The 12,419-nt window shown below is 38.8% G+C and overlaps 1 protein-coding gene across 1 annotated transcript in view; it reads left to right on the forward strand.

Annotated features, from left to right (window-relative positions):
* Positions 1 to 402: 402 nt before the first annotated feature.
* GNAI1 (G protein subunit alpha i1) overlaps positions 403 to 12,419 on the forward strand; it is a 31,787-nt gene continuing 19,770 nt past the window's right edge. The window contains exon 1 of the mRNA XM_059847432.1: positions 403 to 664. Coding sequence (XP_059703415.1) covers positions 547 to 664 — 118 coding nt within the window. The 5' untranslated portion in view covers positions 403 to 546. The remainder of the gene's footprint in view (positions 665 to 12,419) is intronic.

Below are 12,419 nucleotides of genomic sequence, written 5' to 3' on the forward strand. Positions count from 1 at the left end.
TCCCGCTGTGTCCCCGCTTCCAGCTCCGTTCCGCTCCCGCGGCGCTGCCCCCGTCCCGCCCCCCACCCCAAAACGCCTGGCCGCCGCCGTGCGCACGCGCGGCCGCGCCCGCCGCTCTTCCCGCCGTGCACGCGCGCCCCTCCTCTCTCCCCTCCCGGCGTGGGCGGTGCGCGCGCGGTCGCGCGCCTCCGGCGGGGCGGGAGCGGGGGCGGTGCCGCGCGCGCAGCAGCCTCAGGGCCGGCGGCGGGAGCGGCGGCCCCGGTGCGAGGCCTCGGTCCGCCCGTCCGCAGCCCCGCTGTCCCCGCTCCGCGCTCCCCCGGCCGAGCCTCCCCACGCCCCTCCCGCTCGTTGCCTCCCCTCTTGGCCGTGAGCCGAGCCCGGCGCGCGGTACCCGCGACGCCGCTGCGCCCCAGGTGAGGGAGCGGGGTAAGGAGAGAGCGAGCGGGGAGCACTCGCTCCCCCTCCCTCCTCAGCGCCTCCCCGCCGCCGAACTCCGCCGCTCCCTGCTTCACTTCTCGCAGCGGAGCCAAACAGCCCCTTCCCAAGATGGGCTGCACGCTGAGCGCCGAGGACAAGGCGGCGGTGGAGAGGAGCAAGATGATCGACAGGAACCTGCGGGAGGACGGCGAGAAGGCGGCCAGGGAAGTCAAGCTGCTCCTCTTAGGTAAGGGATGCCGTGAGGGGAAGCTCCTCTTGAGGCAGTCGCTCCCCGAAGCTCCCTCGCCTACCGACGGGTATAGTTTTATAGGAACCCCCCGGGCTGGGCGGGGGGCGGTGCTGCCCTCGGACCCCGGGGTACGTGCTCGGCGCCCCTCAGAAGTTCTGGGTTCGCGGGAGGCACTGCAGCCTCTTGGAGCAGGTGGGCGCCTCGGCTGCTTGAAGGATTAGAGGCAGCGCCCTAGGAAAGCGGCCCGGCGTGGGCTGTCCGGGCCCTGACTTCCATAGGAAAGGGATAGCGCCTGAAACTTTTGACCTGGATTCTATTTTCCTCTTTTGAAAGGAAGGAAACGTTACATTGGGGGGATATGTACTCTTAATGTTTCTTGTATACCCGAAGAACTCTTAAACTGTTGCTGCGTGAGTAAAGTATAGAAAAGTGTCAAAAGAACAAAAGGCAAAGCACCATTTAATTTTTGAGTAGTTTTTTTTTTGTTTTTTCTTTGTTTTTTTAATTTTGTGGAACCTGCTTGTGTTTCTGGGATCTTACAACGGGAAGTACCATCTTGATGGAGCTACTACATGTGTAATATAATTACTTATTGCATGCCATCCTGTGTTCTTCAGTTTTGCTCGCAAATACTTGATGCTTGCCTTTTTGTGTGTTTTAAGATATCTTTGTGTGTAAAGATAGGATTATTTTTAAAATTACAGGAAAAAAGGAAGTGAGAATTTTAATTAGAGTACCTTTGTTCAATACTAAAACTACTGTAGGCTGGGGACGGTTGAATGCTGCAACATTTTCATTGAATTAATGTTGTGGTAAGTTTTGCAGTATATTCTCTGTAGCTAAACCATACTGGGTCTGATAGCGAGTTAAAATAGTTGTTGAGTTGCAGCTTTCCTCTCAGAGGTGTCGTTTCAGGCACACGTTTTAAATGATGCACAATATCTCACTCCCCTCGACATTGATTTTGCTCTGCTGTAGTGCTCTGTTCACTACAAACATAGTAGACTGCTTAAATAACTTTCTGTTGCTAAATTCTAAGATGGCTCCAGAAGGGGACAAAAGACTGAGCAAATTTTATTGTAGATGAAGAAATGAAAGAAACCTAGAATGGGAAAAACAAAGATCCTAAAATGATTTTCTAGATTTAAAATTTTACTTGTGAAATAAGCCAGAAACAAAAGCTGGAATTGTTCTCCAGGAAATGGAAGTGGAAGGCAATTGGTGGAAACCTAAATCTCTTAGGTTTAGGGCTGGTGCCTAGTCCTGAACACCTTTGGACTCCTCAGCTTGTTGTATGGAAAGGTTTTCCTGTATGTGATAATAGCAATAGTGCAGATGTTACTGGCTTTTTAAAAAGTGGCAAGATAACACTTAGTGTCACCTGGCATTTGAAATTAATTTTCAGTTTTTTGCTGTTCTGTATGGAAATTTTAGTGCCTGTAGTTTGGTACTTGTTTTCCTATTTTTCATCATAATTCTTGGGTACAGATGTCATCTTTATAAAGATGCTTTAAACTTAAGAATGGATTTTGTCACTATTTTAATGCTCTTACATGCTAAGTCCTATGTTAGAGCTTAAACTTTATAAATTCTCTGTTTCTAAGGCTGAAAAGCCTTTATGCTCTCATGGAACAAATGGTCAAATACATGTGGGTTCTCAGGGTGTTCTGAGCAGCAGCTCTCTTGGGTTAGCATTTCCCTCTCCCCTGCTAAAAAGAGGTGTGAAGGCTGGCAGCCTGGCTTCTCCTGGGACCAGTGCTGGGTTGATTGTTTAAACAATGATTACCTAAATGTTTAGTGAACTCTGGATGAGCTTTTGTGCATACACCCCTGGATGCACATACGTATTTCACATGTTTTGGAATGAAAGTTTTTTCCCTTCTTCTTCCTTGCAAGTCTGTCAGGTGTCTTGAATGTGATCTGAATGCTTTATCTGGTGGCAAAGGTATTTAAAGTTATTTCCACTAGAGTCACTTTCTTCTCACCACTCACTTTCCCAATTGCTTGTTCAGCCCACATGTCATAGTTTATCATCCACTTGGTTGTACTCCTACATCTATTTATGGGTTTGTTCTGCTAAAAAGATACTGAAGTAAAAGGAAAAGTAAAAATTGTGGTCTGCTGCCAGGAAAATGCAATGTGCAAGTGGCATCTGAAACACCTTGTTTATGTAGAAAAAGGTCATGTAGCTGTACACCTATTATTATTATAATTGACCCATTAAGTTAAATTTATTCCAGCATATATAAAAATTTTATTTTTTGCATGGTGATTAGGGAATCCTACTGAAGTTTGAGCTAGAATGCTCAATTGAGGGAAGATGTTTATATAAAATCAATAGATTTCTAGGCTGGAAATTTAATTTATTCCATCATATGCTTTTCTATTTTTTTTCTAAAACAAGAAGTTGCAGGGATTTAATTGAGAGAGTTGTGACTTTGCTGTACCTGAACCATCACTGTGAACAATATCACTGATGCATGTTAGATATATATTTTGTTTTCCTGTCTCCAGGAATAAGCAGATATATTTAATGTGCACAAAATACTATTGAACTGGATTGTCTAAGTTCTTTTGTCCTATCTGTGAATTGGTTCATCACTTTGTAAAATTTTCAGTGCAGGTGTTAGGAATAAAAATACTGGATTTTAAGCATTATCCATGTGTAACTATTTCAGCCTTGTAATTCTATGCACTTCAGTGTGCTATCCCAACAGCAGGAGAGCCTTTCCTGGGAAATTTCTGCAACCCATCATTCTTAGAAGTAAGCTGAACTTGATCTTGTAGTTGGTAAGCCAGATGTAAAATGCTTGTTTATACATTGGATTTGATGATTTTATCTTCTAAAACCATTACATAAACAAGCTTATTTACTTTAATACTATTTTCAATCAGTGTGTAACTTAAGTTTCATGAGAACTGAACAAAAATATAAGTGCAATATAGTGTATTGGCCAAAACATAAAGGTTCAACTTAAAAAAGTAAATACTTTTATGTACTTTTTTTTAAGCAGTTTTTGTGACAAGTTCCTAATTTTGTGTCCTAATTTAAGTAATATTTTCTTATCTTGTATTTTTCTATTTTTCTTTTAACAGATAAACTCATATACTTAGTGTAAGATTTTTGAAAAGTACTTTATATTTTGGCTGGCTTCCAGGCAGAGAAAGTAGTAGATCCAAGTTAGGTTTTCTTCTTCCATGTTTCCTCATCTTAACTTTGAATATTCAACAAATAAAAATTCTAGTGATGCTTGCAGAAGGAATGTAGTTCTTATGTTGGGAGGTGATGATTCTGAGTGACCAGTCTGTGGGCTGTATTAATAGACATGTGATCCCAGTCAGGTGTGCATCCCCAAGCACATTTCTGTTGAATTAGCTAGAGCACATAAGACTGAATTTATGCCAACTGCAGGAGAACAGGCAGTACCTCATTTAATAGAATGCCTTCTGGTATGAGGTTAAACTCATCAGGTTTTATGAATACATTCAAACTGGCACCATGAGTTTATAGGATTAGCACTTTGTCTTTTGAATTATCATATCCTTCACCTAGCATAGCAAATTTGGTGTTAAGGTTCTTTGTATCTTGGATGAAAAGGGCAATAGATGTGTCCTAAGCATTCTTTAGGAGCGGGTTCTGGGATCCAGGAAGTCACAGGCCGTGTGTTTGACAGCTGTCATTGTGTGTCTCCTTTCTGGATAATCACAGTTGTAGGTGTGAGTTCAGTGGATACCTTTGTCCTCATGACTAGCAGAGCCACTTTTCTGTTCCTGAATAGATCCTTGTGATTCATACTGGAATGTGTGCCTGTCATGTTCTTAAAGATAAGTGACATTTAGCAGGCAGTGCTACATTTAATCTTTTCCATTGCAGTTTTCTATTCCTTAAGATGGTAACTAGAACAATTCTATTTAATTGTTTTTCTAGTTCTTCACGTCTCAGGCATCTTTTTCTGTCTGCTTTTCTTTTGTTCTAGACCTGCATCTGTCTGCTCAGCCAAACTGACTCCTGCTGCATACTCATCTTTTCAGCAGCATCATCCTCACAGTGCTTGGCAGTACCTGGCTTCTTCCAGACCCCGTTGCACATTGGACTGAAAAAATACATTTATGCTGCTTGTACCATTACTTCTCTTGCCTTTCCTCCAGAATATGCTTTTTCTCCCCACTTGCAGAAAAGAAAGACTTTAGAAGTCTGAATTTAAGGCAGCTCTCAAAATGCCTTTTTCTCACAAACAAGTATAGCACATTTCAGAATAGTTGACCTTATCTTCATAAATGATGTCAGCCTAGTCTAAAACATTTCTGCCAAACTATTTCCTGTCATGCCTTCAGAGACAACTATCTAGAGATGCTTATGAAGTTCACCTCTTACTTAAAAGCTGATTTCTCATACCTTAAAGGAGTGTTTAATGTTTGGGTTTGGTTTGTTGCTGTTGGTCTTGTTTGTGTTAGTGTGAACATCCCTGCCCCCCCATTCCTGCCTGTCTCCATAGATTTAGCAGGAGTTCTGAACTAGGAGCTCTCTTGCATTTTATTATGGTGCAGTTGGACGCTGCCAGTCAGGATGTTACTTATGTGGAGTGAGTAGATTCTCATAGTGTAATAATCTCTCTTGCTTTTGTGAGAGGAGACTCAGGGATGTGCAGTAAGCATACCCATTTAGTTATGGTTGTGTTTGTACTACTGCAGTGTGAGTTTTATGCTTGTCTCCATCTATTTGAATGTTGGTGTAAAAGTTCACAACATCATATTGGTCTTTCATGAGTATATAGACTTCAGTGCGAATGATCTTCAGTGATTTCAGGTTTTCTGTTGCATTATTATATTTCCTATTCTTGGAAGTTACTTTATAGAGTCACTGCTTATGATTATATCATGATGTTAGTTCTTTAGCATTCTTAAGACAAAATTTACTTCAGTACCTGTTGTTTTAGGAAGGGTTAAAGAGAAACTGTGCTTTATGTCCTCTCTTGTGAGATACCAGTAGCAGTGACTTTGCTTTTATAAAATCCTGATTAGAAAGTCTATTGATGTATACATAAAAATTAGTTGTATTGTACCAGGTATTAAGGATTTTTTTAATATTTTAAGAGTTAGAAAACATTTTGTGCTTGAGAAATGGTGTTTTTCAACTTTTCATTGAAAAACAGTGAAAGCTGCTGCTGTGTTGTTTCTAATTGGAGGCTCTAGTAAGGTACTTTTTGGTAAGCTGTCCATTCCCAGCAGCAGTGGTACCTCAAGACCATTCATAAATTTTGTAATAAACTATGATGTAATTAGTGTCTTCTTACTTTTTTCTGCAGCACACTTTATTGTATCAGCATTGTCATATATGATAATTTATTCTGTCCTATGGATTATAATACCAAAGTTGTTGTGGATTTCAGCCAGCCTCCTTTTGTGAAGTTATTTTTAACTCACATCAGAACTAGATTTTACAGTGTAGCTCCCTGCATAGTTGTGTTGGCACAACTTGAACTTGGGGCTCTGTGCTATAGTTAGCTAGTAGTGATTTATATACTTATATTGCCAAAGTGGGTTGTTCTTTTGCTGCCATATTTTACCCTTTTGTTGTTGTGATCCTCTGAGAAGGAATAAGTGAGTAGCCAGCATATCCTAAAGTCTGGCTAAATAATTTGAAACCAAGCCACGAGTCTAGCTCAGAGGGCATAAAATTCTGAAGTCAGTTTTGCTGTCTAGTTGATGGATATCTGCAGTGTTTCCTGTAACATGCTATCTGGCAAATGTTGTGGTACAGCAAAACTGGATGTAGAAAATAGGTATTTAAGATGTTCTGTTAAGTGTGAGGGTGTTTGGGGTTTTTTTTTTTTCCATGTAAACACTGAAATAAAGATCTTAACTGACTTGATAATTAGCTATTAAAAGTTTGCAGGTTTTTTTCCCAAGACGTGTATAGGAGAACCTGTATTAATAAAAACTTCCAATTCTGAATCTTAGTAATTGTCCAGCTTTTACCTAGGTCTGCTGTCCTATTTATTCCCCTTGTGTGCTCAGTGCCCTACTCTTACCTCAGGCTTTGTGTAAATTACATAATTATTCTGTAAGTGGAACTTGATTGGCTTTACCTGAGAGATTCTGTATCCACAAAGTATTGAAGTTGGTAAGGTATATAGAGTAGTTGGAAAAATCAGAACTTCAGGTTTTTCTCACTCAAAACTTTTCACTCTTAGAAGTCCAGTTTTTTTAGTGGCTTAACTTAATGACATTTGAGTGAAAGGATAACTGAGATTTTGAAATTAGACTATTAGGACAAAAATAAACTGGTTTTGCTGGGACACTTGTGTACCAGGACTGTATGCTTCTTCAAGAAGAGATTTGAACTCTTTTTTTTTTTTTTTTTCTTAATACTAAGTATTTTGTTCTCCTTGAGCATTAAGTAGCAACAAACAAGACAAAATAAGATTTCTTAGCAAGGATGGGAAGTAAAAGAATGATTTTGTTGACTAATTACCCATATTTGTGACTGCTTATAGTCCTTTTACAGTACAGGTGTAAGAAGTATTAGAGTTCGGGATTTGGAAGATGCTTCCCATTACCTCAGCTTTACCCTTAAAGTTTGCAAAGCTTTGGAGCCAGCTTCAAGGTTTCTGGAGTTATCTATATCTTAAAGATTATAGGCCTAAATATCATCTCCGGTCACAGAGACCCATTTGCCCCAGTCCTTGATTTGAAAGTGTGTTACCTGCTGAGGTTACGTTTTTGATTGTTTCATTTTGGTTCAATTGCTGACTACCCCTTCCTTTGAAACATATCTCTCTATTATTTTTAAAGTTAATTTTGGTATAATTCTTTCAGGATCTCTTGGTGATGGGGCTAATTGACACAAAGCAGTTTAGAACCAATTCTTTTAATAAGAGACTTGTTAAATATATAATAAGCAAGTAAATTGATTTTCTGGCTTTGGTAATTGAAGGGTAATTGATGCTTTAAATAAGACCACCTCTGGAACCTTTTGGTAACAACTTGATAATCAAGTTGTCTTGACTTAACAGGTGTATGCTTACATGGGTACTTGGTGTTTATATTTACCAATACATGTAAACTTCAATATTGTATGTCCCTATAAAATTGATACTGAAATTAGAAAATTGTTTTTGTGAAGCAATTTATTTAAAGGAATCAACACCATTCATATTCTAATTAGAAATGTAATGTTGTCTTTGTAGTGAGTAATGTACTTAGCAAAGGTACCTGATAAAATCTTTAGTGAAATATAACAAAATCTGGGCAACCAGAATGGATGTGAAGTCTTTCCAATCATGGCTCTAAGCAGATTGTTTTTGTAGAAGTAATTGATGTACTGCAATGAAAATTCCTGTTGAAACCGTGAAGTGGGTTTATAATTATTAGTCTAGAATTTAATATTACCGTTTCTTGAATTGAAAGTACTGGTGCAATCAAATAGCTACCTGTAATCCCATCTTCGTTTTGCAAATTTGCAAAGTTGATAAACTAATTTTTTGCCTGTGACTTTGGGGTTTTTTACATGGGCAAAGCTGTTCCAGTTGTTTGAATCATGGTACAAATTTTTTATTGGTCACTGTTGTAAGTACATTTTGAATGTCTGGGGGTTTTTAATGGTTTCCAATAAAGCTAAAGAGATTCTTGCCTACTTTCTAAACCTGTATTGGAATGCTGGAAATAAGACGTGTATGTTGTCTTCCAAGCAGCAGAGCTATTCTGGAAGCTCTGTCTTGCTAAAAAGGAAAGTGCTCTCTTGCAGCATCTGGCTGAATAGCTTTGACCTGTCAGCTTTAGATGTTTAATTCAGTTTTTTTTGCTGGTTTAGTAGTCAGACTGGCTGTCCTGATTAGACTTAGTTTGCTGCTAGAATGGTCAATTCATCTGGTATTGAATGGTCAATTCAACTGGTCCTCATCATAATGGTCTGATGAGGACCTGACTAAAAGCATAATGAGGAGCAGAGATATATGCTGGATCTAGATGGAGTACTGGAAATACAGAGTAGCAGGTGGAGGGGAAAATGGATGCAGAATAGGATGCTTTCAATTTCTGTATTTCTGTGTCACAGTTCACTGTAGAGTTGGATTAGGAATAATGTGAAGTTTGCAGGGTCCACTTGGTAGACATATTAAACTCTATTCAAAACCCACTTTTTTAAGACTAATTTGCTACAATAGGAGATAGAGACAGCCCACGTTATGGAATGTGCTGATTGCCATTTAGAGGTAGGAGTTTCTTTTCGTTCCAAATCCAGGGAGCATCATGTGCTTCTTCATGCTCTTCTGTTTTGTAGGTTCTAGTCTTGACTAGGAAGAATCCTCTTTTACCTAGCACTTTTTGGTGGAGAATGCAAGATGGTAGTGGGCGAGAAGTACAACTGCCAGCCCAGTGTCCAAACAGAGAACGGAATGGAGGCAACAGTAAAGCTGTAGTAATATTAAAATAGAATACAGTGTGGCTGCAGTATTGGAATACAATTTTGAAACTTGCTATTACTGGAGATATGGGTCTTGCAATAAACAGATTGGGAGTAAACCAGACAATTGTTTTGAGTATTTATAGGTTTTATTTAAAGAAATGTCATTTTGATTCTTGTTGATTTCATGTCTGCTAGTAATGTTTTTTACAGTGCTGGACTGAAAATAAGTTGCAAAGTCTCACTGAAGTGCTGACTATATTCTTGATGCATTAAATATCTCTTGAAGCATTTTCAAAGTGGATTTCTGAGCTGTATGCGGATTCTTAATAAATCTGGTAAACTCTTGGCAAAACCATTCTATTCTTTCTAAAGCATATAAATGCTTAAGCATAAAGCTGTTAAATCATTGACAAAGATCCCTTCTAATATGCTTTAGGGCTGCAGTGTTAGCTAGCAAAAGCTAACACTTATTGAGCTAACTGTCATCTAATTCCTAGATGAGGGTCTATTTATATTATTTTCTCTATCTGCTGTTCTGGAACATAGCAGCATTTGGGGTTAGGTTAGATCAGCCTTTGATTATGTACTTGTTTGAAGCCTAGCACCTATTTATGTAGGTGTCACTCTTATTCCTTGCTTCTGGTATTATTGGGTGTCTTGAAGGGGGTTGAAATTTTTATATACTTCAAAACTGTCTGTTTTATATGAGACTGGCTAAATACAAATTCTGTTTAAACAACAACAGAACCCCAAAAAACCTGTTATTTTTAAGTACTGTTCACCCTACTTCAGGGCAGTTTTGTGTGTAAAATGCATGTGCATGTAACACAAAATAAGGTGGACAACGCTCATGAATTTCTTTCTTGCTTCAGATACAAACAGGAGTTATGAAAATGTTTGTATTTGAAAGAAATTGTTCACTGATATCTATGAACTTTTTACATTTTAATCTCTGTGACTTTAAGTCCATCCAAGTTCTGGTGGAGTTGGTGACATTGAAGTGAATTTAGGTCAACTATCAATAGGCTTATTCTCCTTATTTTTGTAGATCTTAGTCCTTGAGCTACAGGATGAAAAACTCTTTTAAGTTAGGTGTGGATGAATACTGAAAATTTACATGAACTGAAGTTTATTGCTTTGTTTCTACAGTAATGGGACAGCTTTTGGTGTAATTGCTTTTTCCCTGATATGAACGTTGACAGTACCCATTTATCACATTTGCAACAAATGCCTTGGTGCTATATAACAATTAGAGCTTTGAATAAAATCAGGTGAGATTTACGTGAGAGATATTTTTCCTGTTTTGCTAGTAATGCACACACAGTTTTCTGATTTTCCCAACTCTGCAGTTACATAGTTATATGAGGTAGCTGGGACAGTAGGTTCTGTCAAAATTGTAGATAGAACAACAGTAGTGCTGTTCTGAATTGGAAGAGGGGCTTGCAATGAAAATACATTGTTATTCCAAGTTGTTTTGTTGTATCTCTCTGCCAGAACAACCTCCATAAAGTATGCCTTTGTTGCAGAGGAGAAATTTTTATAAAGCATTTTTGGTTGTGATTAATGCTAGCCTGCTTAGTAAGTTTGCTCTGGTATCTCTGAACCTGCCATCTTTGCACACTGTATTTATAGTACGGTGCATTGTCAAAGGCCATGAAGGCCAACCACGCTGTGGAGAGCAATGTCAAGGCACTGTGGTTTTTTGCAAGGTTTATTAGATATATGTTTGAAAGACTGCATGGGGCATGCTGTACTATGTTGACAGAAATTGATGGTAACTCTCTTGATAGACCTTGTAGAAGTAAAGGACTTAGTTCTTTCTGTTGGAGCAGTCACCATTTATCTCCTAGACTGGGCTCACACACAACAACCACTGAAACTCATGTTCAAGAAGATCTTTAATCATATTCTTTCATACCATGATTTTAAATTATGTAGTAATTGTTTCTGAGCATACTACTTTTTATGGAAGAAGAAAGCCACTTGATTTTTTTAAGTAGCAAATTTAAATCTTACTTCAGTTTTGTAGAGCAGATAGTTATTTGCTATATTGAAATTCCATTCAAAATCCTAGCAAGTTTTTGGGCTTTGAATTTTGAAGAGATTTCCAAGTATTTTAGATTACATTAGTGTGGATGCTGGCCTCTGATACATTTAAGTAGTCAACTGCTAATCTTATCAAGCTGGTGTCAGTATTGGCATCTTAGATAAACCTGAAGCCACGCATGTTTAGCTGCTGGTGATGTGCCATGTAGTTGTCAGGTAGCAAGCATGATTACCAAGTGGTTTTCATCTCCAAAGGTGCATTAGCACCTATATTTCATTTCTGGCATAAGTGAGAACTTTATTTCCAAGCCTTTGATTCTTAGCTTGTTGTGTTCCTGCTGGGTTTGGCACTTCACATGAAGGAAGCTACGCCTCTGTCTTAATTGAACCGAAAAGTACAATGGCACTGTCCCTGTCTAAGGCAGTGATTTTGGTGTTTGAGATCTCCTGTACATTCTGAACAGATACACCTTTCTAAAGTAGCTTCAATTCCAAGGTACCACATTTCCTTTTGGATGTTTCACAAAGTCTGAAATACAACACTTGGCATTGTACTGGTGCTCTGCTTTCGAGTGTGATGACTCCCCAGTACAGTTATAAGTGATGCACATAGTGATAAAAGGGTTCCTACTATGTAGCAGTAGCTAGTAATTTAAAACACCTGAGGAATATAGAAATGTGTTTGAAGGGCTAGGTAGAATTTGTATTCAGAAGCTGCATGCATTTAATTTTGTATGGTACATAAAATTGCACATAATTTCTGCTAGATGTCTGCTTATCACATGATTGAATTCTAAGCAAAAAGAACACTTCAGAACACTTTGTCATAAAAAGATATGAAGCACTAATTGAAGATTGCAAGTAGCTCAAAACTCAATTCATACTTCTAAAGATGTGAATAGAAGTTACCTTAAGGTTTGAAAAATGGAGTCTGTGCCCTCCTTGTTTCACAGTAAGATTTATTTTTAGAATTCATTGGGTTCCAGAGGTTATATTAAAAGTAAACCCATGTTTTCTCATTGTTGTTTCAATACTAAACTAATTAACACTGTCTTTATCACTTGCCTATGTCTTTGCTCTAGTAACAGTCTAAGCACCAATTTAAGAAACTCAGAGCAGCCTATTAGATATCTAGACCTGAATAAATGTGTAGGATGCTACCATGAGTTCATACTTGATTGCTTCTTGAGATGACATTTTATCTTAACAGTTTTCTTAAATTATGGTTTAGGTACAGTAGATTGACTGTTTTATTGTATACAGTTGATTTCAAACATCTAATAAGAGCAATACTGAAGA

The sequence above is a fragment of the Haemorhous mexicanus genome, chromosome 5, assembly GCF_027477595.1.
Source record: "Haemorhous mexicanus isolate bHaeMex1 chromosome 5, bHaeMex1.pri, whole genome shotgun sequence".
NCBI lineage: Eukaryota > Metazoa > Chordata > Aves > Passeriformes > Fringillidae > Haemorhous > Haemorhous mexicanus.